The 25,639-nt window shown below is 39.5% G+C and overlaps 1 protein-coding gene across 4 annotated transcripts in view; it reads left to right on the plus strand.

The window, feature by feature from the left end:
- MARCHF6 (membrane associated ring-CH-type finger 6) overlaps positions 1–25,639 on the plus strand; it is a 76,249-nt gene that overhangs the window by 42,247 nt on the left and 8,363 nt on the right. For 2 of the 4 annotated variants that reach the window (XM_027125319.1, XM_027125318.1), the window contains exons 11-24: positions 817–875; positions 1,216–1,239; positions 2,161–2,241; positions 2,690–2,758; positions 2,837–2,911; positions 4,228–4,362; positions 6,335–6,454; positions 7,210–7,310; positions 9,747–9,884; positions 11,197–11,401; positions 13,563–13,632; positions 16,968–17,149; positions 18,645–18,779; positions 24,090–24,179. In XM_027125319.1, the coding sequence (XP_026981120.1) occupies positions 817–875; positions 1,216–1,239; positions 2,161–2,241; positions 2,690–2,758; positions 2,837–2,911; positions 4,228–4,362; positions 6,335–6,454; positions 7,210–7,310; positions 9,747–9,884; positions 11,197–11,401; positions 13,563–13,632; positions 16,968–17,149; positions 18,645–18,779; positions 24,090–24,179 (1,484 nt within the window). The remainder of the gene's footprint in view (positions 1–816; positions 876–1,215; positions 1,240–2,160; positions 2,242–2,689; positions 2,759–2,836; positions 2,912–4,227; positions 4,363–6,334; positions 6,455–7,209; positions 7,311–9,746; positions 9,885–11,196; positions 11,402–13,562; positions 13,633–16,967; positions 17,150–18,644; positions 18,780–24,089; positions 24,180–25,639) is intronic. The other 2 variants (XM_027125322.1, XM_027125321.1) reach the window with 1 other exon arrangement.

The raw sequence follows: 25,639 nt of genomic DNA on the forward strand, positions 1-25,639 counted from the left end.
GAACTATTTACTTAACCTGAATTTGTTTGTTTGGAAGAAGCAGGACAGATGTGCAGTTTATTTCCTTAAATTATTAGTTTTCAGGATAAGGAATTGATGTTCTAACAACTTTCCTTAGTGATAAAAGTGTTTTCTATTATGTTGCTTTTTTCCTTTTGTGGTTTTTGTTTTTGGCTTTCCCTTTTTTGAGTATTATGAACTCATGAATTTGTATGTATTCAGTGTGTTTTCATCAGTTTTTTGTTTGTTTGTTTGTTTTTTGGATGCTCATATCTTCTTCACTGTATGTATTCAGTGTGTTTTCATCAGTTTTGGGATTTTTTTGTGGTTTTTTTTTTCGATGCTCATATCTTCTTCTCTTCCCACAGCCCTGTGAGACTGTTTTCACAATAGTTCTTGTGTCCTTTCACCATGAGTTTATTAGGAGCTTGGTAACTTTTTTATTCTCCGGTTGTAGAGAATGTCACAGACAGTACTTTTTTTTTTTTTTTTTTAGTGGTACGCGGGCCTCTCACTGCTGCGGCCTCTCCCGTTGCGGAGCACAGGCTCCGGACGTGCAGGCTCAGCGGCCATGGCTCACGGGCCCAGCCGCTCCACGGCATGTGGGATCCTCCCGGACCGGGGCACAAACCCGCGTCCCCTGCATTGGCAGGCAGACTCCCAACCACTGCGCCACCAGGGAAGCCCGACAGTACATTTTTGGTTCTGAGATCTTGCATTTCTCCAAGAAGCCGTTGTTCCTTTTAGTGGGGTTGGTAGTAAGAGTGTTCGTTGTTTTGATTTTGAAGTTTTCATTGAGTTTTCCCCCCCTTTTAGCATTTTGCCCGTACCACATTGGCCACTTCTCCCTTGTTGGTTTGGGATTTGAAGAACACGTGAGTATGATACTTTTGCAAACTTAATTTTATTAATTACCCCAAATTTGATGTATGTTGACTAAGTAATAATATTGTAAAGAGTTACTTCATTTCTCAGTCTGCCTTATACAAAGGAATAGTTATCCAGCATCATCTCGTTCACCTCTTCTAAGCCAGAAGTGGCCTAAGACATAGTAGGACATGTTGCCAGCTGTGGAAGATGTTCTCTGAGCCCCATGATGCACTGTCTTCCTTCCCGTTGGGCAGGCCAGAGACATACTGTGGGAAAGTTTTCTTACAGGCTGATTTTTGACCTGCTCTGTTGGCCTGTGTGCTCCTTTCTCTCCCTTTTCCCTAGTTGCCCCATAGTGAATTCAGAAAGGTAATGATATATTAATTTTTTAAAATGTTGATCTGTGTTGGAATGATGGACTGTGGTGTTTTCTAAAGAAATTTGCTTTAATTTTGACATTTTATTGCGGGTTTTCAGAATTAGATAAATATTTGGATGGACAACTACTACTATTTTGGGGGGTCCCCAGAAATATTTAGTCTTTTAAGAAAAGCTGACATAGCTGGAATATTCTGGTCAATTTGTATATGTGAATCCTGAGAGATCACATTCTGAAGTTTCTGAAATGGCAAAGAGACATGTTCTGATATTTAATAGAGATCTCCAAATTCTCACTAGTTAAATGCAAGAACTTGGAAAGTTCAGATAAATGCTTTGATAAATTTTGACTTTATAAACTGTCATCACTTGCTACCTGAAATTCAGGAACCAAAAGGGGATGGTATCTTGGGCAGTATATGTCACTATCCAAACTCTTAACTCTTTGTAAGTTGATAATGAAACAGATTTGGCGAGCAAGGGAAACTGAAACATTGTGGTTAGGAGATAGGGTGGCTAAGATGTACCTTGGCCAGAGGATGGCTTGGACTCTGTGCTGCTCTTTTCAGTGCTCAGCCTTTAGCAGGTCCACTTCAGAATGGACTGAAGTGCAGATGGTTACAACTTTTTTTCTTATTTTTGTAAAATTTAATTCACTCTACTCTTATTATTTTGTCTGAGTAAAGTGTTATTTTTTCATTTTACCTCATCTTTTCGTAATAAATAGCAGTCCATGGGAGAATCTGGTTTGCAGAGGTGTCATCTAGAGGGGATTTTATAGTTGTTTTTTAGTTACAAATTCCTGAGATAGTTCACATTTAGTCTACTTGGATTGTTTAATAAACATTGTTAAACTGGGGTGTAGGCCATGTGGTGAAATTACATTTTGTTTATTTATTTTCTTATTTCTAGGTCCAAGCATCCCATTTTGAAGGCCTAATCACGACCATAGTTGGGTATATACTTCTAGCAATAACACTGATAATTTGTCATGTATCCTTTAATGAACCAGCTTAGTGTTCAGTAATGTTATTGTGCTTACCCAAGGGTTGTTCTTATTAATGACAAAACTATTTCTCTCTACTTGTCTTTTTAGTAGAAGTTGTAGGTATTTGTAGTGAGGATGAGAGCAGAAAAAATATGGAATAAATTCTCTCTGTCAAATAATATTAACTTACCTAAATAGTTACCTGTTTCACTGTATCCTTTTTTTAATTAAAAAAAATTTTTTATTGAAGTATAGTTGATTTACAATGTGTTCATTTCTGCTGTACAGCAGTGATTCAGTTATACGTATGTATACATTCTTTTTTTAAATATTCTTTTCCATTATGGTTTATCATAGGATATTGAATATGTTTCTCTGTGTTATATACAGTAGGACCTTGTTTTTCTGTATCTTTCTTTAAATGTTCAGGTTTTCCTTGACTACATGCTGTAGGGCTTGGCAACTCTTGTTAAATTTCATAGGTCTCGTCGCTTGCTGGGAGTCTGCTATATTGTTGTGAAGGTAATTCCTGTTATAACTTAAGACTGGAAATGATTTCTCCCATTTGAGTGATGTTGATGACCTTTGTTTTTACTTAAGGTCTCTTTGCTAGTGGTGGTAGAAATTGGAGTGTTCCCTCTCATTTGTGGCTGGTGGCTGGATATTTGTTCCTTGGTGAGTTTATTATTCATTGTCATACAATCTGATAATTTAAAGGCTTTTTAAAAAGTGGTCTTTAGGGTGTGTTCCTTTAATGTAAAGTCAATATTTGATAATAGTTTGTTTTTTCGGAGAATGTATCTTTGTAGAGTCTTAATGTTGCTAATTTTTCCTGAGTACCTGATTTTTGTGAGGCTCTGTGCACATTTCTGATGTTAGAGTATTTTGACTGGAACCTTCCTGATAACCAGTGGAGAGTTCTTTTCCTCGTTTAACTCTTTTGAGTTTTATGAAGATGCCAAGACGTTGTGTATAAAAAGAGTAATTCGAGGGAGGTCCTGGTGGTCTATTGGTTAGGACTGGGTGCTTTCACTGCTGTGGCCTGAGTTCAGTCCTTGGTTGGGGAACTCCCGCAGGCAGCACCATGCAGTGCAAAAAAAAAAAAACGAAAAAGAGTAATCTGAAAAGAAGACTGCCTTTGTAATAATTAATTCAACCTAACCATTTGTTTTAACTAAAGTGTTTAGTCTTGATTAAAATCTTTAATGACTGTCAGTGATCATCAGTTTTTTCTTTTCTTTTTTAATTAATTAATTTACTTTTGGCTGCATTGGGTCTTCGTTGCTGCACGTGGGCTTTTTCTAGTTGCAGAGAGCAGTGCTACTCTTGGTTGTGGTGCGTGGGCTTCTCATTGCGGTGGCTTCTCTTGTTGCACAGCACAAGAGGGTGGGCTTCAGTAGTTGTGGCACGTGGGCTCAGTAGTTGCAGAGCGCAGTCTCCGTCCATAGTTGTGGCGCATGGGTTTAGTTACTCTGTGGCATGTGGGATCTTCCCGGACCAGGGATCGAACCCATGTCCCCTGCATTGGCAGGCAGTTTCTTAACCACTGTGCCACCAGGGAAGTCCACTTTTTTACTTTTCAAAAAAATTTAAATGTAGAAAAGCTGCCTTTGGTTCTGAAATAACATTTTCTCCCATACCTTACTATTAAAACTTGTCATGAATTCATACCTGTAACCAAGAAAGGAAAGTATTATGTTAACCAAATATGGTTCTTTCACAACAGCAATATTGGTAAAGTTCTTATTCACCAACTGGTTTATCAGTATTGCCTCTGTAAAATTTCTGAAGCGTCATATACGTCTTTGAAATGGTATCCAACCTATATCATTTGTATTTCTGTGATACGATGAAATGGCTTTAAGAGAACTGTAATTCTAGAAACATCAGAACCTACATGCATAGTGATTCATTCACTTCGTAGAATATGAAGATATTAATTCAGCAGATGTAAGCAGTACAAATCTCTCTCGTGTACTGTTTTGATTTAGGAAATGTTTGATGCTACTCTGAAAGATCGAGAACTGAGCTTTCAGTCGGCTCCAGGTACTACCATGTTTCTGCATTGGCTGGTGGGAATGGTATATGTGTTCTACTTTGCCTCCTTCATTCTGTTACTGAGAGAGGTAAGTTCTACAGGGAAGTTCCAACACTGTACATTTACGAAAAGGACTTTTGCCTTAACCATAAGTCATGCCTTAAAGGCTATGATGGTTTCCTAGCTAAATCATTTTCTCTGTTATTTTATTCTAAGAGGGAACAGCTAATAGCCTAGTTTGGCTCAATTGCTTTAAACTGTTTTTTAGTAATTTGTCTCAAAAATTGACAAGTTTTATTATTTCTGTCTAATTAGTTTTGAGTTTGAAAGATGAATAGACTGAGGGATAAAAATTAAATTAAAACACTTGTTTTACTTGGTATTTTAACCATCCTCAAATACATATTCTTGGAACTTTATATGATGTGAGCCTGTCTTGGACTTCATCCAGGGACATTTAATGCTGGAAATACCCAAAGGGTATGGTTTTGCAGGATCAAATATGTAAAGTGGTCTTGAAGCAGACACCTGAAGTATAGAATTATAGTGAGGGTCCTTTATGATTCTGGTTCACTCACCAGATGGGTACTTTTACTAATCCTGTTTTCAGAATGCAGTCCTTACTGATTTGGGGGCAGTGAAAATAGGGTCAGTATTTGACTAGTATACATCTCATGCTTAGTCATCTGCTACAAAATGAAGTATAAAACTTGAGTAATTCTGATAAGTGTACTTTCCTCTGTGCATTCTTTCCCCAAATAGTACTGCATGCTCACTCTGTGCCAGACACTGTGATGTATGCTGGGGTAATAGTGAGAAACAGAGACACAGTCTCCACTCTCCTTGATTTTTGCATCCTGGGAAGGGATACAGCCATGGAACAAGTCAGCTTACTCCATTGAGAGTGGTGATGGAGATATGCAGGGCCCAAAGGAGCAGGCTGACGACTAATCCAGTGTGAATGGAACACAGAAGCGCAAACGCTTAATGCAGTTCTTGGTTACTTTGCTCTTTGAGAGATTTGAGGAGCTGGGGATGAGCCTGGGGGCCAAAATATTCTCCTGAATCATATAGTATAAGTTCAGTAAATTCTGTTTGCAAACAAAGCTTGTATCCTTGTTTTGAAATTAGTGATTGAGACTACATTAATAGTGTGTTTTTTAATTGTAATTATACCTGACCTTTAAATTGCGTTGTTCAGTGATTATTTTATACTGAATTTTTTCATTTTATCAATGTGGTGGTTTTTTGTTGATACAGAATTCTAGTATTTTAGAGTTAGATTGAACCTTAAAGCTCACATGTCATAACCCCTTTGTTTGGAAGGTGGAGAAATAGAATTTGGGCAGATGAGATGCTTTTTATACAGGGTAGCTCAGTGAGTGTGAGCCACCCAGAACTAATCCCCAGACCCATTCATTGCCCATCGCCCATAGCCTTTAGGGTTGATGCTTCCTACTGAGCAAGGGGGAAAGATGTAGATGGTAAAATGAAGATACTGAGAAACTGAAAGTTTTTTAATTAATGTAACTCTTTTCGGGAAGTGTGAGACTGAAATCACATCTTCCGTTTAGGACACTTATAAATTGTAACCTAATCCTTTCCAGATTATACAATATAGTGATAATTTTTATAAAAATACTTATTTTTCGAGACTTCCCTGGCGGTCCAGTGGTTAAGACTCTGTGCCGCCACTGCAGGAGGCATAGGTTCTATCCCTGATGAGGGAACTAAGATCCCTCTTGCCACGTGGCGAGGCCAAAAAACCAAACAAACAAAACTTATTTTTCATCTTGGAGATCTAGATTTCTTGACAAATTGTACTTAAATTTTTCCACTGAATGGTTAAAAGCATCAAAGGACATCAAACACAGGATAGTTTTAATAAAGATTCTGATTTAGGAACTTCTTTTCCCAGGAAAACTATATGAATTTTCTAGGGCCCATTTTATAAGATGCCAAAATAATTTTAAGAGCTTATTTCTCTATTAATGTTTTAGCTCATATGCAGAGCCTGAAGACATTGGTAAGTATTTATAGCATTTAAAATATATTTGCAGGTACTTCGACCTGGTGTCTTATGGTTTCTAAGGAATTTGAATGATCCAGATTTTAATCCAGTACAAGAAATGATTCACTTGCCTATTTATAGGCATCTCCGAAGATTTATTTTGTCAGTGGTAAGCATACTTTTTTTTGTTTTTGAAGTAAAATGGGCTACCCTTTAGATTTTTTTTTTTTTTGGTCAGGAGGACTGGTAGAGTAGATTGAATTAAGTTTATCTAAGCCTGTGGAAGTTGGTTATCAAATAGCTGTTTTATTGGTTACTTTGATAAAAATAAAATGTAAGTAAAGAAAAATGCCTTTTGGTTCTTTAGTAGTATAATTGATTGCCAAATTATGGGTCTCTGAATTACATTTAATTTGCATTGAAGCAATGGAGACTTGTTAATAGCTTCTAAATTAAACTCTTAACAGAAGCAACTCAAAGTTTCTTCCCTGCCTGGAAGAAGAAATTACCTAGTTAAATCTAAGTTTTTCCAAGATAAAATTCTAAAAGCAATGATGTGTGTTCTTTGGAAACTTTTGTAGCCATTAGTATGGGTCATGTCTTATTGTTACAGGTGGTTTATTAAGATGCAGGCAATTATGATCCTTCATTATGAGTTTCTAGCTCTCTTTTCACATACCATGCAGTGATTATCCTTTGTGGCTCCTGTTTGAGCCTTCGTGTCCTAGAGAGAGAGAGGAGCAGCTGTCCCAGGTATGCAGTCTCCACATAGAGTGAGCCAAGTATAGTGTGCTGAATGAGAACACTCAGTGGCCTGGGCGCGTATAGACTTGGATGGTGTGTTGGATGTGTACGTTCAGAAGTCTGCCTGTCTCTCAGATTTACAGTGATTACAGCGGTCCCCTGCCCTTTTTCTTGCTGCAGATTGTCTTTGGCTCCATTGTACTCCTGATGCTTTGGCTACCTATACGGATAATTAAGACTCTGCTGCCTAATTTTCTTCCATACAATGTCATGCTCTATAGGTAAGTTGTTGAAATTCGGAAGCTTTACTAATTTAACTCTGGTAGGGATTTGATATTCAGAGTACCTTTATTTAAAACATTCATTTCTTACAGTTATTAGAAATCATCTGATAACTAAATTTTGCCATGTTCTAAATCACATAATTGTTAGTTTAGCAGTTACATGTTCCAAAGAAGGACTGACTTTTCTGCAAATGAAGTGTGCCTTTGATTAGCATTGAAATGTTTAACATTCCTAATGAGAGATACCTAGTAGCATCATCTTTGTATGAAAAGCACATCATAAGTAATGTAGCCATAGATATACATTTAATTGTAGATTAAAATAGGCTGTATGGCTTATAAATGGAAAATCTTTTTTTGATTTAAAGACTTAAGTAACCTGGAAACCTAGTCTCCACCATTCCTCCTATAATCCCTTTTTCAGTGATTTGCCTCATCCCTTCCATCACCTAAATATGCCAGGCAAATTGGATTTCTTCCTCAAATTTACTTGTAATTAGTCTTTAAATCTTGTCAGTTCTAATTCTTTTTACAGTCTCTTGTCTAATTCAATGTGATTTACCACTTAATACCTTAGTTTAGGCCTTCCTGTTTTTTTCCCATTTATAATCCATCCTTAACACACCTGCCTCTTCCTCCATAATGTACACGATAATATCTGGGTCATTTAGAATGACATCCAAGGCTCGGCATCTCACACTGCCTTTCGAGCATCTTGTCCAGCATTGTCTGACTTGAATTCTCCTCTCCAGCCATGCTCAGCCTCCATTGAGTCTCCCCATAAATGCCTAGCTGCTCCTGGTCTTTCCCTCTCTGTTTGGAATGACCTTCTTCCCCATGTTTGCCTGGCATGCTTCTGCTGTCTTTTCGTCAAAATCCAAATCGAGGTTTTATTCTGAGTTTTTCCCTACCTAGAGAAAGTCGGTTCTCCCTCCTTATGTATTTGGGTCGTCACAGTGAGAACCAGGAAGCACGGTTTCTGCCTTATATATTGTTGGCGTAGACCCATTTTTTGGTAGTTCTTTATACCTAGAATTTTAGCTAAGTTTTTGTAACAGTGTTTAGTCTGTTCTTCCACTCAGCAAAATTGAGGGCCCATTATATAACAGGTTCTTTTCTATGTACAAGGGATGTAACAGTGAACAAAACAGAATCAAGAAAAATCTGTGCCCTTGTGGAGCTTATATTTCACTTGGGGAGACAGCCAATAAAATAGATAAAATACATAATATGTCAAAGGGTCGTAAGTGCTATGGGAAAATACGAAGCAAGGAAGTGACTAGTGAGGACCTGAGGAGGTGACAGGTGAGGAAGGCCCTGAAGGAGGAGGGGATGAGGGAGGGAGCCATGTGAACCCCTGAAGGCAGAGTGTCCTTGCAGGGGAGGTGGGCACATGCAGTGGCCTGAGGTCTGTTTGAGGAGCAGCAGGGAGACCAGTTTGGCTGCAGTAAAAGGAGGAGAAAAGTAGTTGGCTGTGAGGTCAGAGAGGTCATGGAAAGCCAGGTCCTAGAGAGCCTTGTAAGCCATTGTAAGTAAGCATTTTGGCTTTAACTTGAGTGATTTGGGGGGTTCTTGGAAAGGTTGAGCTGAAGAGTGGTCTGACAGAAGTTTCACAGGAATCACTCTGGAGGCTGTGACAAGAGCCAGGGTTGGGACGGCCAGGGCCGGAGCAGGGGGGCAGCTAGGGGTAATGCCGTGATCCCTGTGGGAGGCGACGGTGGCTGAGAGGGAGGAAGTGGCAGTGGAGTCATGAGAAGTGGTTAGATTCAGGGTATCAGGGTACAGTCAGTAGGATTCTCTGGCTTGTTTGAATGTCAGGTGAAGAAAGACAGTCAGGGATCTAAGTATCTGTCCTGAGCACCTGGAAGGATGGAGTTGCCATTTACTAGGATGAGGAAGATTGCGGAAGAGCAGGATTTAAGGGGAAGAGTGGGAATTTGATATTGAACATGATCAACTTAAGATGTCTCGTGTGTACTGTGAAACGTTGAGTTGGCACTTTGGATGTATAAGTTAGGAATTAGGGAAGATGTCTGAGCAGTATATAGAAATTTACGGAAAGGTGCTATTCGAAGCCCCAGGAGGTCGCATTTAGCGTGTCTCGGAAAGGTGTTCATGGAGAAAGTGTTCTGAGGAGCAGTGAGCGACCAGTTGTGTAATACGCTACTAAGCCGGCACATGAGGTGAGGACCAAGACCTGACCGCCACTTTAACAACACGAAGGTCATTGCAACCCTTGTCGGGAGCAGTTTTTGGTTGAGGGATGTTCCTTGTTCTTCAAGGAAGAATGGATATGAGGTGATAAAGACAGTGAGTTCATTTGACTCTTCAAGAAGTTTTGCTGTCATTCCATTAAATGTCTAATATGATGTCTAACAGTTATAAGGGAAAATCGAATTCACATTGTAAAATATGGCTTTTCGTAACTCTCAGTGATGCTCCAGTGAGTGAACTGTCCCTTGAGCTGCTTCTGCTTCAAGTTGTCTTACCAGCGTTACTTGAACAGGGACACACGCGGCAGTGGCTGAAGGGACTGGTGCGAGCGTGGACTGTTACTGCTGGATACTTGCTGTAAGTACAGGCAGGTGACTCGTACGTGTGTCAGTTTAATAACCTTTCTGAAAAAGTATGCCCCACTCAGGAAAAGTTAGTTTTAATAAGAGACAATTTAGTGTTATCTGCAGGTGTATTGTTTAAAGCTTATTAAAGTTTTAAATTTTTCTTATTTTTCTAATCATTGTGTATCCTTTTATGGAGAAATGTGTACATGTTTTTACCCTCTCACAGAGGGTTGCTGCTGGCCCAGGTTCTTTCATTTCATTACACAGGGTAAAAATAAAATACTTTTCAGTGCATTAAAAACAAACCAAGTTACCCTTATTTTAGAAGTCCTAACCTGATAAGTGAGCTAGCTCTTCTCAGATTTGGTTTCTCAGTCATTTAGTCAGCAGGATGCATTTAAGTTTTTTCAAGCTTCATATATTATATACTTATTTAGAAGTTTAATCTTGGTAGTTTAAACATTTTTTCAGAAAATATGTGGCATCCTGTAGATACCTTAATGTGAAATATAGGCATACTTTCTTTTATTGTGCTTCACAGATACTGTATTTTTTACAAATTGAAGGTTTGTGGCAACCTTGCATTGTCAGATAATTGTTAGCATTTTTTAGCAATAAAGTATTTTTAAATTAAGGCATATACATTGTTTTTAAAGACATAATGCTACTGCACACTTAATAGATGACAGTATAGTATAAACATAACTTTTGTATGCACTCGGAAACCACAAAACTTGATTGCAATGCAATACTGGCTTTATTGCAGTGGTCTGCAACTAGACCCACAGTATCTCCAAGGGATGCCTATATGCATTTGGTTGTATTTGAACATTTATCCTTCTCTAACAGCTCAGTGCCCTACCGTGAGCCCTCTCCTTCCCCCCATCTCATTTGTGCCTTAACTGATTTGTGGCTTGATGTTTTAGTCGAGCTGCATGTCACAGCAGACACAGTAGTCATCTACAGAGAAAAAAAGAAGTTGATAGTTTTTTCCCTAAAATTCTTCACATAGAGTATCTTGGGCATTGCACATTTTTTTTTTTTTTCAGTTACTGATTCTTCTCAGATACTGGCTGAAGAAAACATAAAATAGATTGAATGGGTATTTTGTAGGCTAATTAACTTTATGTTTGGGAAGGTCTAATTTAAAGCACGCAGCAACATTTAGAGCTGATTGAGATAATAGCAGTGCTGTGCATAGATTCTACTCATACATTTTCTCCCCTAAGTAATAATTATCAAGAAAGTAAGTCTCGCGTCTCACGTCTTCTGTTTTATTCTGATCTGAGGTGAGCATTTTCACTGATGCAATTTTTACACAGGGATCTTCATTCCTATTTGTTGGGAGACCAGGAAGAAAATGAGAACAGTGCAAACCAACAAGCTAACAATAACCAGCACGCTCGAAATAACAACGCCCTCCCCGTGGTGGGGGAGGGCCTGCATGCAGCCCACCAAGCCATCCTCCAGCAGGGCGGGCCTGTTGGCTTCCAGCCTTACCGCCGGCCCCCGCATTTCCCACTCAGGGTAGGTGCTGCCCCGACTTAGCAGGGATCGAGCTTTCCAGCTTCTGTTGAGTTTTTCTACTGTTATCGGCGCTGTTAGTATATGGTCCTCTGTGTAGACGCATCTTGCAGTCTTCCTGACAAGAACCCACATTTTAGGCCTCTCATTCTGCAACACATAATATATGTAAATGTCGGATAAGCTGATGGAATTTTAGATGTAAGCCGTGGAGTTGGGAGTCCATGTGCTGTTGGTCCCTGCTGTTGGAAAGGAACAAGATAGAAGACCCTAGATCAAATAAGAAATTGCCATTCCTGATTCATTTCACCTGTGTGTCAGGAACTGGAGGGGGTATTTTAGTGTTTTCCTCTCTTTAATCCTTGTAGTATTAATCCCAATGCTGCAAGGTATGAGTAGTAATCTCTTGTTTACATCTGATAAAACTGAAGACCAGATTAGTTAAGGAAGTACTTGGCTCAGCAAGACTTACCCTCAAACTCCACCAAAACTGTTCCTGTCAAGGGTCACTAGTGACCTTCATGGGGTTAGATTCAATGGCCAGGTGTTAGTCCTCACGTCACCTGCTATATTAGTAGCGTGTCATATGATTGCTCACTTCTTGCTCCGCAAAACACTTTTTTGAAATTTGTTCAGGAAGCTTCGTGGAGGAGGAGTTGATACCTTTAAGTCTTTAAAGTTTGGGGTCAGGCAGATTAAAAAATGGGAAGTGGGAAGGGCATTCCAGCCCTGTGTCAGGACAAGAGGCAGGTTAGCCATGGTAGGTATGGAACCTGCAGGGAGGTGAATGTGTGGAGTGGGGGGTGGGAGGTGCAGGCGAGTTGCAAGAGCTGGGGAGGGAGCTCTCAGAGAATGGGGGTGGAGCTGTGAGACTTGAGGCTTTCGGATTGACAAAAGGTATTTTCTAAGCAGAAGGTACTTCTGGCCTAGATTAGAGAGAGAATCACTAAGGGATTTCTCTGGCGGCGAAAGCTGACCAAGGCTCCAGCCCCCTCTCGGAGTGTTATCATCGTCAGTGCTTTCCAGTCTTCCTGCTGGAGCTCTGCCCTTTGGGCTTAGTCAGGTCAAGGCAAGCAGCACCCTGTCTTTCTGTCCGGGGTAGCCACTTCCCTCTTGTCTCAGTGTATTTCCTTTTTATCTGCACTTCTCAGTATAGGAGCCACCAGCTATAGCTACAACGGCTGTTTACTTTTAAACTTAATTAAAAATAAATACAGTTTGTAAATATGTGGTGTGATGGATGTGTTAATTACCTTGATGGTGGGAATCCCTTCACGGTGTATACATATATCAAGTCACATTGAACACTTTAAATATATTACAGTTTTATTTGTCGTTTATACCTCAATGAAACTGAAAAAAGAAAAGAAGGTACATTTCTTGTAGACAACACACACACTCAAAGTAAGTAGAATTTAAAATTCCGTTACTCATTCATGGTGACCCCATGTCAAGTGCTTAGTGGCCACTTGTGCCAGTGGTTCCTGTGTCGGGCAGTGCAGGAGTAGACATGTCCATTATCACAGAAAGTTCTAATTGGATAGCACTGTTAGGGAATAAGCTTTCCTTTCATGAGAAGTTGTTTTTGAGAATTTGATAAAAATAAGCAAATATTGTTAGTTTTAATTAATAGTGGGGGAAAATTTAAGCTGATTATGTTTTTTTGTTTGTTTTGGTTTTTTTTGCGGTACGCGGGCCTCTCACTGTTGTGGCCTCTCCCGTTGCGGAGCACAGGCTCCGGACGCGCAGGCTCAGCGGCCATGGCTCACAGGCCCAGCCGCTCTGCGGCATGTGGGATCTTCCCAGACCGGGGCACGAACCCGTGTCCCCTGCATCGGCAGGTGGACTCTCAACCACTGTGCCACCAGGGAAGCCCTAAGCTGATTATGTTTTATTTTTGTGCTCTCTGATTCAAAATATATTGGTACTTGCTGATGTATCTGATTATATGAAAGTGGGCACAGTTTCCTTTCGGCCAAAATTATAGTTAATATTACCTAAAATGAAAATTTCCTTTTTATGTGAAATGGAAGGAATCCTGGAAATACAAATATAGGCAGATCGTTTTTTACTGGGAGAATTGTGTTGATTCTTTGAGGAGTGTCATAAAATGCATTGAGCACAGATGAATTCTGTTTATGCACTGCTGTGTTTTGCCTTGCAGATATTTTTGTTGATTGTCTTCATGTGTATAACCTTACTGATCGCCAGCCTCATCTGCCTTACTCTACCAGGTATGAGGTTATCCTAGCTCTCTGCTAATGACATCATGAAAAGATGCTTTGTTTTAAAAGGGTATGTCTTGCTGACATGTGATCTTTCATCACATATAAACTTGAAGTAGTTATCCCCATTTTTATTGAATATGGGATACTGTTCTCTATAGGGCTCTGCGTTTCATTGGACTCATTTGTATCGGAGCAGAGGGGGACAGAGTCAATATACAATTTATGATTAATTTTTGGAAGTAAAGTACTTGTGGTCACTCATTTTATATAGACATTTTCTTATTGCAGTGTGGGTTCTCAAAAAGTTGTCTGGGATTTGCTTCAAAGCGTTCTGGGGGTGGGGAAGTAGGCAAAACTATAGAAGATGTTAAGATTGGCTGTGAATTGATAATTTTTGAAACTGGGTGATTGAGTACACAGGATTTTATTATAGGATTTTCTCTGCCTGGGTATATGTTGAAATTTTTCATGAACTTTTTTTATAAAAAATTTTTCAGCATTTTAAAATAAAAATGTATGCATAAAAAAAAAGTCATCTGTGTGGCTTAAGTCATTTTTTTCAAGCTAGTGTTTTGATGTTAATTATGTTTGCCTTCATTATGTAATTATCTTTCCAATCCACTGCATGCTATTGCTAGAGACCTTTATGAAGCCAGGCTATTTCCCTTTATCACCTGGTAATCATAAATACTAATCGCTAAATTTCAGCTAAACAGGGTTTCTTCATCTAACAAGTAAGAAGCTGTCGATGAATATAGAGTAGTTTGTCATCTTCTGCAGAGGTCAGGGGTAGATGGGGGTGGAGTCCAAAGCCAGTGACAAAGTGTCAGAAACAACTTGCTGCCCCCTCCCCCCGCCGCCTCCTAGTTAGTGTTATAGCAAGCCAGAAGATTCTGAATCATACTGATATGTGTTAGCCACTTAAATAATCAAGTGAAGATAATTTTCAGGTCTTATCAAGCCTGTACATGTTATTGAGTTAGTGTCTTGATTATAGCACTAACTCAGTATAACTTTATAAATCAAATTTGTATTAAATACTTGAGTTTTCCCATGAGGGCTAAGGCTGGGGAAGAGCAGCTAGTTAATTTCAAGTGAGGTTTCTTAAAAAAAAAAGAATAGTTTCTAATTTGTAAGAGTTGTGATTCACCTTAAACTGGTAAAAATAAAGTTGTGTTGTTTTTCACTGTTTCTGCACAATGATTTTTGACCGTGAGAACTTTGCTCTTAAGTTCACTACTCAGACCTCAGCTGTTAAAAAGACAAAGTCTAGTTAACTGTTGGGTGCAGTGTAGTAAACATTGTTGAGAAAACTCAGTTTTTGAACTTTGGACAGCTTTACATTTGTGATTTTTATGTTCCATTTTCATGTTTTTATCAGAAATATTAAAAAGTTAACAAAAGAAGGAAACCTAGTTTTAGTGCTTGAATTTGGCAATACAGGTACATTAATTTCGTTAAAGATTGTTAAGTAAATATTTCCCTGTTAATCCAGTCCCACCATCTAGTGGAAGGAATGCAGTTATGTTTAATCATAGAAATGCTTTTGTCATAGTATACATTTAAGGTGGTGAGGATGCTGTTTTCCCCATAGGTTACTTTATTGTAGCTGCATTTTAGCTAATTTTAAGTTACTGCAAACTAGAAACTAGCCTTGACCTCTCAAAAACACTTTAGAAGTATGTGAAGTATGGAATGAAAAGCAGCCTTTAAATTTTTTTTTTTCTATTTTATTTTTGGCTGCGTTGCATCTTCATTGTTACGCACAGGCTTTTCTCTAGTTGTGGCGAGGGGGGGGCTACTCTTCATTGCGGTGCGCAGGCTTCTCATTGCGGTGGCCTCTCTTGTTGCAGAGCACGGGTTCCAGTAGTTGTGGCACATGGGCTCTAGAGCACAGGCTCAGTAGTTGTGGTGCATAGGCTTAGTTGCTCTGCGGCATATGGGATCTTCCCGGCCCAGGGCTCGAACCTGTGTCCCCTGCATTGGCAGGCGGATTCCCAACCACTGTGCCACCAGGGAAGCCTTAAATTTTTAAAAACCAACCGAAAAAGAACAACAAAGAATCTTGGAGTAGAAATATGTATATATAGAATGCTAGACATTTTTACTGAATTATCAGTGGTATTTTTATATCTTTAACATGCACGTGTGTTTATTTCATGTAGATAAATACTTAACATGTATTTGTCTTCAAAAAATGAGTTATCTTCATATCCAAGCTGTCTGTGAGATTGTAAAGAAGTGTGTAAGGTTATCAGCACTGTGGCTTGTAAACCTGACTGTTGGGGTGGTTTAGCTTGACTGGAGGCAGTGTGCGTCCGTGGTCAAGAGCATGAGCTCTGTCCTGTAGACAGGAGTTCACATTCAGCCTCCGCCCTTGTGTGACCTTGCTTGGGCAAGGTTCTGTTGCTGAGCCTCGATTTCTTAGTCTTCAGAGTGGAGGTCATTGCTGCTTGCAGGGTTGTTGGGAGGATTAATGAGAAAATGTATGGAACATGTTCAGCACAGCCACTAGCTCCTTTTAGACATTGAAAGGTAACAGGTAAGTACTGTATTAAGGAGAAAAAGACACTGGAAATGGAGTCTTCCTTTTTTCTCCAGCCTTATTAAGATAAGTAACCATGTAAAGAAAGTTACTATATAAATGATCTTGACTGGTAGTTAGATTTTTGTGGGTACATTGTGGAGTTTATTTGTAATAACTCTTTGTGTGAGGCAGTCCCTTAGACAACTTTCACATGTTTCCTAAGTTTCATTATATTTAGATCTTAATTTTTTTCCTAAGAAAAACTAGTGTGGTGTTTTGTTAATGTGCCCACTTCTGATTAAAATAAGCTTAGTTTTCTATCTTAATGAATGACCCAATTGAAAGAAAGTTACTCTAAATTATTTGTAATGTTCCTAAATGTTAAAAGTATTGACAACACAAATAATAGAAAGTAAATTTTCCATTTTTGGCCTGTTATGTGCATAATGATTTCATTTGATAATACAGACAATAAAAATAACACCCCCCTCAAGTCGTTTCAGTCCCCAAAGAACAAGTAATTGGCCTGGCAAGTCAGAATGCATGTCACAGAAGAGCTCATCCCCAGTGACTTACTGTGGTCTGGTTGTATCTTAGTCAAATAATTACATTCTTTTGAACTTGGGGGGTTTTGTTTTTATTTTGTTGGTTTGCTTTTAACAAAGACACTGATAATATCAAAATGTGATGTCTCTTTAATAATGACTTAAAATGACTAAAATTTTTGAAAATACTAGTAGTACAACATTGACATCAAGATTAGAGTTCTCTTTACATGACTACATGTGTAATATATCAGCTTTTCTATTTTCAGTATTTGCTGGCCGTTGGTTAATGTCATTTTGGACGGGGACTGCCAAAATCCATGAGCTCTACACAGCTGCTTGTGGTCTCTATGTTTGTTGGCTAACCATCAGGGCGGTGACAGTGCTGGTGGCATGGATGCCACAGGGACGCAGAGTGATCTTCCAGAAGGTTAAGGAGTGGTCCCTTATGGTAGGTTTTCCTAATACAGACTGATCTTGTCTGACAGGAGTAGTGAATATTTTTCCAGTAATTTCTTTTAATCTTTTCACTTTTGTTTCTTCACTGTGTTGATAGTCAAGAGAGTTGATTTTTTTGAATTAGAAAGAGTGTTCCTTTAAGACAGTAGTTTTCTGGTTCATTCTGAGAAATACAGTCAGATGTATTTGAGGGTTAAAAGAAAATCATGCTATTAAATGATCCGGTAAGGCCCTTGAGTAATAAGATATTCTGTAGAAATTAAAATCAATTTGTTTAAGTAGAAATTTCCTTTAATGATATTTTTTCTAAAATCTGATTGAAAAAAGATTTTTTAATACATCAAATGTTGACTTCAGGATTAAGTCAGTGTTTTTCACATAAATGGGAAATTGTGTGGTAATTTACTGATTGATCATAATGTTGGCTATGACTGGTAAATATGTTTAGGTCACTGCTTTATGCCTTTTCATTTGTATAATTAACTCTGGTTTTGTATCTGAATTTATATCTTGATTTCACTGAAAGTTTAATAGCTGTTTAATATTAATGTTGAAAGAAAAACATAGGAGATTCATTGTATATTAAGAATGGAGGGAGTTGATTGCTGTGTAATCCATAAGATGAGACACTTACCTATATTTAAAATACAGAAACTAGCTAGTACCACTTTTCATTTGATATTCTTCCATATCATGTTGCCATGTGAAGAAGTAGGTATTGCCTCAATGCACACCATTTTTAATCTCTTTCTGTTGAAATGAATGTACTTACTGAGGCTCCCTTAAGAAAAAGGGACATCAAGGCCACTTTAAAAACTGATTTCTTTGTCAGGATTTCATAGTGGCTCTTGCATGTTATCTCTTCTCTTTGTGTCTACTTTATTTTCATTTTGCCACTTTGTCCAAATTCTAGAGCTGTGTTAATAGAATAGCCCTGTGGCTAATGGCTACCATATTGCACAACACAGATACAGGACATTTCTGTCATCATAGTAAGTTCTGTTGGACTGTACTGTTTTCAGGGGAGCTAATTTGATCAACTTGGTAATTACCTTAACTGGGGTTATGCAGAGCCCTTCAACTATACCAGTCCATCTCAGGGGTCACAGGTCAGCCTGTGGGTGGACCACCACTGGATCAGGGGCCTGGGACAACCAGTAGCTTTTCATGGACAAACAAAAGCCTACTCCTGAGACTGAGATTGAGAAAAGCAGCAAAGCCACCTGATTAATATATGTAATAAAATGAATTTCCTATAATTTTGTAGCAATAATGCATAGTAATTTCATGTTTTTGTTATAGCTTGAGTTTTTATAGTTACACATTCAGATTTCATTTAAACGTGTAACATAAAATGTAAGTTGTTTAAGGTATATATTCGTTCTGTTAGGCATCAGGTCAAAGAAGAGTAAATTTCCACATGAGATAAAGAGCTTGGCTTAAAAGTCATAGAGTCTCTAATGACAAGGCTTTTCATTCCCTGATAGATAATGAAGACCGTGATAGTTGCAGTGCTGCTGGCTGGAGTCGTCCCGCTTCTTCTGGGGCTTCTGTTTGAGCTGGTTATTGTTGCCCCCCTGAGGGTTCCTTTGGATCAGACTCCTCTTTTTTACCCATGGCAGGTAAGTGTGTATCTTTTGCTCATGATATTTCTTTATGTATTTGGAATCAGAAAAATTCTTAATTGTTTAAAGTGATTTTAAGCAGTTTGTTTAGGAAGATTCCTTAATTTTTTCTATTGTAGGAACTCATAAAATCGATTAGATAATGCATTTTAGCTTTTGAAATATGCAGGTCATGCAACACCTTTAAAATACCTTACTTTATAGGTTTAAAATGTCACTATAGGCTTCACCAGTGTTTAAAGATACGAACTAATGTGTTGAACTTTTCACTTTTAGTTAGGGTGAGATACCTTGCTCCTTTTGGCTTTGAGACTCGAAGTAATAACTTACCCTTTTGAAAAATTGCAGCATTTTTTCCCACAAAGTCACAGGCTTATTAAAAAGAGCATTCTGAGGGAACCTATGCAGGTCACAGCAAAGGCCTTAAAATGCTCACAGAAAAAGAAATTTAACTTTTCTGTCATACTTAGAGCCTGAAGTTAATGTCATAGACCTCAAGTTTTTAAGAGATGTTAGGAGAAAGAGCTAGGTATTGACTTCAGTCATTCAAAGGCTTTTCAGCCTTGTTTTAAAAATCTCCTTTTAGTAGATTATGATGAATTTTTCAGAAATGAAAATTGTCCTCTACTTTCCAGATGAAGAACCCCCATAAACTTCATCTAACAGCAGATATTTACTTGAATTCTTTAATGTACATCCAAACCCTGTACTGTATAACTGAGATGGAAATGAGACTAATGCAGGAACTTCTTGGGGACCTTAAAGGCTGGTGGGAAAGATGGTTACTGTGCTGTGATTGGGGCAAGCACAAGAAGCACTGCATCGTGTGGGAGAGGCATCTACCCAGCTTGGGGGCTTCAGGTGCGGTCTTCTGCAGGAGATAATGTCTAGGACAGCACGATAGAGTGCGGAGGAGTGGGTGAGAAAGGAAGAAGTGTATTCCAGGAGGGAGCGAGTGGGCAGACTTTGAAGTGAGACAGAGCATACGACATAGGGGACCTCCTCTCATCCAGTGTGCTCATAGATTAGAATCAGAGTGAAAGGGAGCAAGAAAGGGGAATCGTTAAGCATATATGACACCTTTCTGTAGGAGCTGCATTGCAGTGTAGTCTAATAGCATCAGTGATTGAAGTAAGGCTGTTTTTCACAGAATAATGCCCGCAATAAAGGTAGAAGAATTAACAATTAATTAGGAAAGTTACTGTTTTGCAATAATTAACAAAATAATTGATTCTAAGGATTGTCAATGGATTCTGAACCTATCAGGTGAAAGTCAATGGTTCTTTAGCTACTGTGCTGCAATAGCAAGTTACCTTGCAGCTCCAGCTTACCGGCATAAAACAACCATTTATTTTGTCCACAGAATCTGTGGATCAGATATTAAGACAGGTTATATTGGCTTGTGTCTGTTTCATGTTATCTGGAGTCTCATCTGGGAAGGCTCAGTGGCTGAGTGTGATCTGACAGCCTTATTAGCTGGCATCATTTGGAGACGTCATCACTCATGTGTGAGAGTTGGTGCTGGTTATTGGTTGCACCGTATCTGGGCTATTGGCTGGAGCCCCTGGATGTACTTGAGCTTTTTTACAGCTTGGTAGCCTCAAGGCACTTGGGCTTCTTACAAACAAGGCAGACCTGCATCACTTTTTATGACCTCTTCTCAGAAGTCCTGCAGCGTTGCTCTTCACTACATTCTGCTGGGTATGAGCAAGTCACAGTTTGGCCTGGATTTAAGGGAAGGGGATATAGACCCCTACCACTCCACGGGAGAAGGATTTGCAGTCATGTTTTGATGCCACTACAGTGCAGAAGTGGTTGTTTGCATGGTGACAAAGTGTCACCTTACAGATTACTTGCTACCTCAGAGGGAAACACAACTTTATAGGGGAGGGGTCAGGCAGATGCTACCGTAACCCAAGAGATCACTGCAGATGTGGCAAACAGATGGTATACGCCTCCTGAGGTTGTGCAGTACGCGGCACTGAAAACGAGCAAAACAGCCCCTGGGGTCCAGGAGCTAGGCCTCCTGCTGAATGTGAACAATTGACAGAACATCAGCATCACACAAGGCCACTCTGTGACCAAGATGGATCAAGACAAACTCAAGACCCCTCCATAATCATGTCTGAACGCAGGCAAAACATGAGTATTGTTCAAACCACAAAAATGCCCCAACATGCCAGTACCCTGGCTGACATGATTGGCTGCTCCTTTGTTTGCTACTACAGTTTGATTAGCCTCAGCCTGTCCCTTCTTCTGGATAAGATTTATTAAGATACCCAATTATAGATTACCTGTACTTTCTACTTAGCATCTGGAATAGAGCAAAGCCCTGCTTCCTTAAATCCTCCCCAAATCACCTCACACAAGCCAGGAAACTGTAATAAGCCTTTTCTAACACTCTTACTAAGGGCTCCAACTTCCCCATACTGTTTGTTCTCCCTCACTGCATTGAGTAGTGATGCAGCTTGTTCACTTATACCTGTGTTCCTGGTGGTCTTGACAGTGCCCAACATTGTGACCTTGGAGAATTATTTGAAATTATTCAATTTTAAGAATGCTTATATGTTATGACTCATCAGTTTTCACTTTTCAGAATATCCTGCAAAGAAACATTTACATGTGTGCAGGAGACATGAACAGGGTTCTGCTATTATATAATTTTTTACCATGTCAAAAATATTAGAAGCAACCCAGATGTCCATCAATAGAGAATGACTAAATAAAATGTGATATATCTTTGCTTTTGAATCCAGTGCCGCAGTTAAAAAGAAGGAAGTAGAGCTGTGTATTTCTTCGCTTGTTTGTATTTTTGTTTTGCTATATGTTTTGATATAGATAGCTCTCAGACGTGTTTTTTTGTTTTTTTTTTTTCCGGTACGCGAGCCTCTCACTGTTATGGCCTCTCCCGTTGGGAAGCACAGGCTCCGGACGCACAGGCTCAGCGGCCATGGCTCACGGGCCCAGCCGCTCCCAGGCATGTGGGATCTTCCCGGACCGGGGCACGAACCCGTGTCCCCTGCATCAGCAGGCAGACTCTCAACCACTGCACCACCAGGGAAGCCCTCACGTGTTTTTGAGTAGGGGAAAAACACAACTTGCAAACAGAGTGTGCAGCATGGTATCCTTAATATTCTGGATAAAATCCCAAAGTTTGAGAGAACAGCTTGCTTTTTGTCCATCCCTGACTCGAAGCTGCTTGCCTTTCCTGCGTCAAGTGACTACAGACCTATGGGAGGCTGGACTCTTTTTTAATTCTAGCAGAGGAGCTAGTGTGGTATGTCTTTTTTTGTGGGAAAGGACTGGAAAGCAGTGGATCTTGAAAGAGCTGGAACCTCAGTGATCTGTGGACCTCCTCAGGTGAACATTAACCTCACTTGGTTGCCTTCTGGACTCCCAAAGGCCAAGAGAAAGCTGAGTTGGTGGTTGAATGTTCCCTGCTTGTGAGCCTGGAAAGATAGAGAAAAAGCAAGGAGGATTTCTCCATGTTCTTATTTGGGAATTGTTGGCTTGCTATCCCAGAGGTCTAACAGGCTAAAGATCCTTTTGCAGCCCTTTAGGATATTCTCAATCCGAGCCTCTGAACCACATTGAGCCAACAGAGAAAAATAACACATGTTTTATGTAAGGGGGGCCCAGCAGCCACAGAAAGGAAGGCCAGGCAGAGCCATCAGAACACATGCCCGGTGATGGAGAACTGCTTGCAGAGCCGTGAGCATCCAAATAGAAGAATAAAAACACAGGGGTATGTGGGCATGCACACACAATAGCAGCCATAAAACAGAGTGAAATCGTCGTGATGTTACATAGCGTGGATTTCAAACAAATTCAGTAAATGAATTAAAGATGTGGCTAGTCAGATTGGAGGCCTGGAAGACTGATGCACAGAGCAAAACTGAAGAATAGGAAATTGAGGGGAGAGGAAGAGTCTTGGAGGATACACCCAGGAGACTTAATATAGCCATAATAAGGGTTCTGCAATGCAAAAATATGGGGCAACATTGAAACAAAAATAGGAGACAGCATTGAAACAAAAATAGACATTTTTAACTAAATTGAAGAAAGAACTGATCTGTAGGTTGAAGGACCTCATCAGGTTTGGTGAAAAGAAAATTGATGAGAAAAATGCATATTTGGGCACATCTTGGTAAAATTTCTGAATTAAATCACAAGCTTCCAAAAAAAGCATACTAGCAGTGGACTTTGCAGCACTGAAACCATAAGGTAGAAGGGCATTTAGAGACCATTGAGATAAAAGGGACAAAACCCAACCTTCCTATACCTAGAAAAAACGTCATTCACCCATTCGTCTGTCAGGATGAAGAGTGATATTTGAGGTTATGCAAGAATTCAGTGCATGCATCAGCCTCCCACCCTATTTGAAGATGTTTTGGAAGACCAACCAACCAAACCAGAAAATCGGAACAGAACAGTATGAGCAAAATCCATATAAAACTGATACACATATTTCCTATGGGACATACATGTATAGACATAGATCGGTGCATAAGGAAACAAACGTGGAAGGTACATACCAAATGTTAGCAGTGGTTATTGCTGGGGAGGGATCAGGATTTGGGCTGGTGGGCACAGAGGACTCCAGCCTTCTCTGAAAAGGTTTCAGTTTAATGTAAGAATAGATTTAAATGTTACTTGATACTTTTAAAACATACATGTATATATTATATTTTTAAGATAAACAGAACCAGTTATGAAGGACGTTGTGTGCTGTGTTCAGGGTTGTAAGCACGGAGGTCTCCTTAAATGATCTGACTTGCACTTTAAGAGATCACTTAGGCAGTGGGAGTGGTGATCCCTTTGGCTGCCTGGTGGATAGTGAGGTGGGCAGGCCAGAGGCACAGCGGGGAGCTTGGCGTGACTGGGGAGGTCCTAGTAACAGCTCAGCAGAACTGCGAGCACACCCGGCTGGAAGCGCTCTGAGCCTTCAGGAGCCCAACTGGAAAAACAGCCCAAGGATGGTTTGATGAAATAAAGTCAGGGCACTGTTTTATTTATTTGCTTGTTCAGATCTCCATTAAACACTTTTCTTAGTTCTCTTGGGAAAATAATGTAGTTGTGTTTTTTTTTTTTTTTGAAAGACACAAGAATGAGTTTTGATAGAAACATTGAACTTGAGCTGTTGGGGAAAAAATTCCCTGGATTTTCCAGCGTATTTATTCTTCTGTGAAATCGTTACTAATCCAACAGAGTTTTTGTTTTGAAGTTAATAATGCAAGAAATAGCCTCTGTGCTGGGTTTATTGTTAAAAACAAACAAAAATCTGTTAAATGATTTTTATTATCCTAGGATTGGGCACTTGGAGTCCTGCATGCCAAAATCATTGCAGCTATAACATTGATGGGTCCTCAGTGGTGGCTGAAAACTGTAATTGAGCAGGTAAGCAAGTTCGGCTTATGGGACTCTTATTTTCCACGTTCCCACTTTTCTAAGTTTTATACATTTTCTTTCATGAGCATATGTAACTTTTTTTTTTTTCTTTAAGGAGAAAGGCAGTTTACTCTTACACCATGAATTTTCATCAGCTACTCTTAACACTTCCCTTATCTGAAAGTTAACCAGTAGCTTAAAGTGCCTAGAACCCTGACTAAAGTAAAGGCAAAATTTAGCATATGTGCTTTTTTTTAGAGCAGGAGTTCTGATGAAGGCTTGGTAGTCAGTTTTGTAAGCCTGTAGTAAGGAAAAGAGGTTATTGTTCAAGGCAATAAATAAAGAAAATGGCAGGAAAAAAATAGATTTAAAAAAGCAGAGCTCTTTGGGAATATTTTAGCTATGTAACACCTAAGACAGTTTTGTGTTATGGAGCTATCATATAATGTGGTCATTGAGGTGATCACCTTGAAAAAAATAGATGGTACTTCTGTACTTTGGTAATAAGGCTAGGAAGTAGGATAATTCATTTTAGGAAGATTTCTTCCAAAGTAACCAACATAGTAGATTTTGGTACTTATTTCTTTTAAGTTTTAGTTACCTAAAGAATGGACTTATGGACAAGCCTCTTGTCCTTAGGGCAGCATCAAATTAATAAGGTGTTACAGTTTTGTAGCACTGAAGGTATACCTCCTTTTGATGTATAGGAAATACAGTAGTTCTCAGCCCAGTATGCACAAGAAACTCACCCAACAATTTCTGTACTTGGAGATTTGTGAGGGTGGGGAGAGCCAGGGAATTGGTGTGTGTTTGCATGCATCTCTCAAGTGCGGGCTGATTCTGAAGTGAGATGGATTGCGGGCTGCGTGGCAGCATGTCCATTCACGATAGGAGTACAGACCAGTCCACTCTAGAGTTTCCAGATGAGACTCTGACCCTTGTGGAGAATAAGCATGAAGTTACACCTGGGGGCTGTGAAACACTGTTGATCTCTATAATATTTTGCTCTCTGATGCATTCTTTCTCATACATGTGTCTAAGTTTAAGTAAAATGATTGAGAAACACCGGGATGCCTTGCTGCATTAATTTAAATGCATTTGGGTTAAAAGGATTTTGGCGGGCCAGAGGGGACCTGTGGAGCAGTAAGCCTGTTGTCATTCACCTTGAAATGCTCTGGCCCACTTCCGAGGGACCTGGGGATTGGAGTTGCACCACACTGTGTGACTATGGGCCAGGAGAGGTTGAAGTGCTGGGGGAAAAACACAAACAACGCTCTGCTGTTTCGTCCCCTTCTGTATACCATCTTTATTTTCCATTATTCCCAAGATTTCCCCACTTCCATCCATTCTTTCCTCTGCAATACTATCCCGTAGAACTTTCTAGATGAGATGAAATATTTTAGAAATTCTTGAATTTAAAAAAAATTCACTGTAGAATTCTTTCATACTAAATTGTTCCATAAAATACC

This window comes from Aethalodelphis obliquidens, unplaced genomic scaffold (genome assembly GCF_003676395.1).
Source record: "Aethalodelphis obliquidens isolate GAN/ISIS:26980383/991018 unplaced genomic scaffold, ASM367639v1 scaffold29, whole genome shotgun sequence".
In the NCBI taxonomy this organism is placed as follows: domain Eukaryota; kingdom Metazoa; phylum Chordata; class Mammalia; order Artiodactyla; family Delphinidae; genus Aethalodelphis; species Aethalodelphis obliquidens.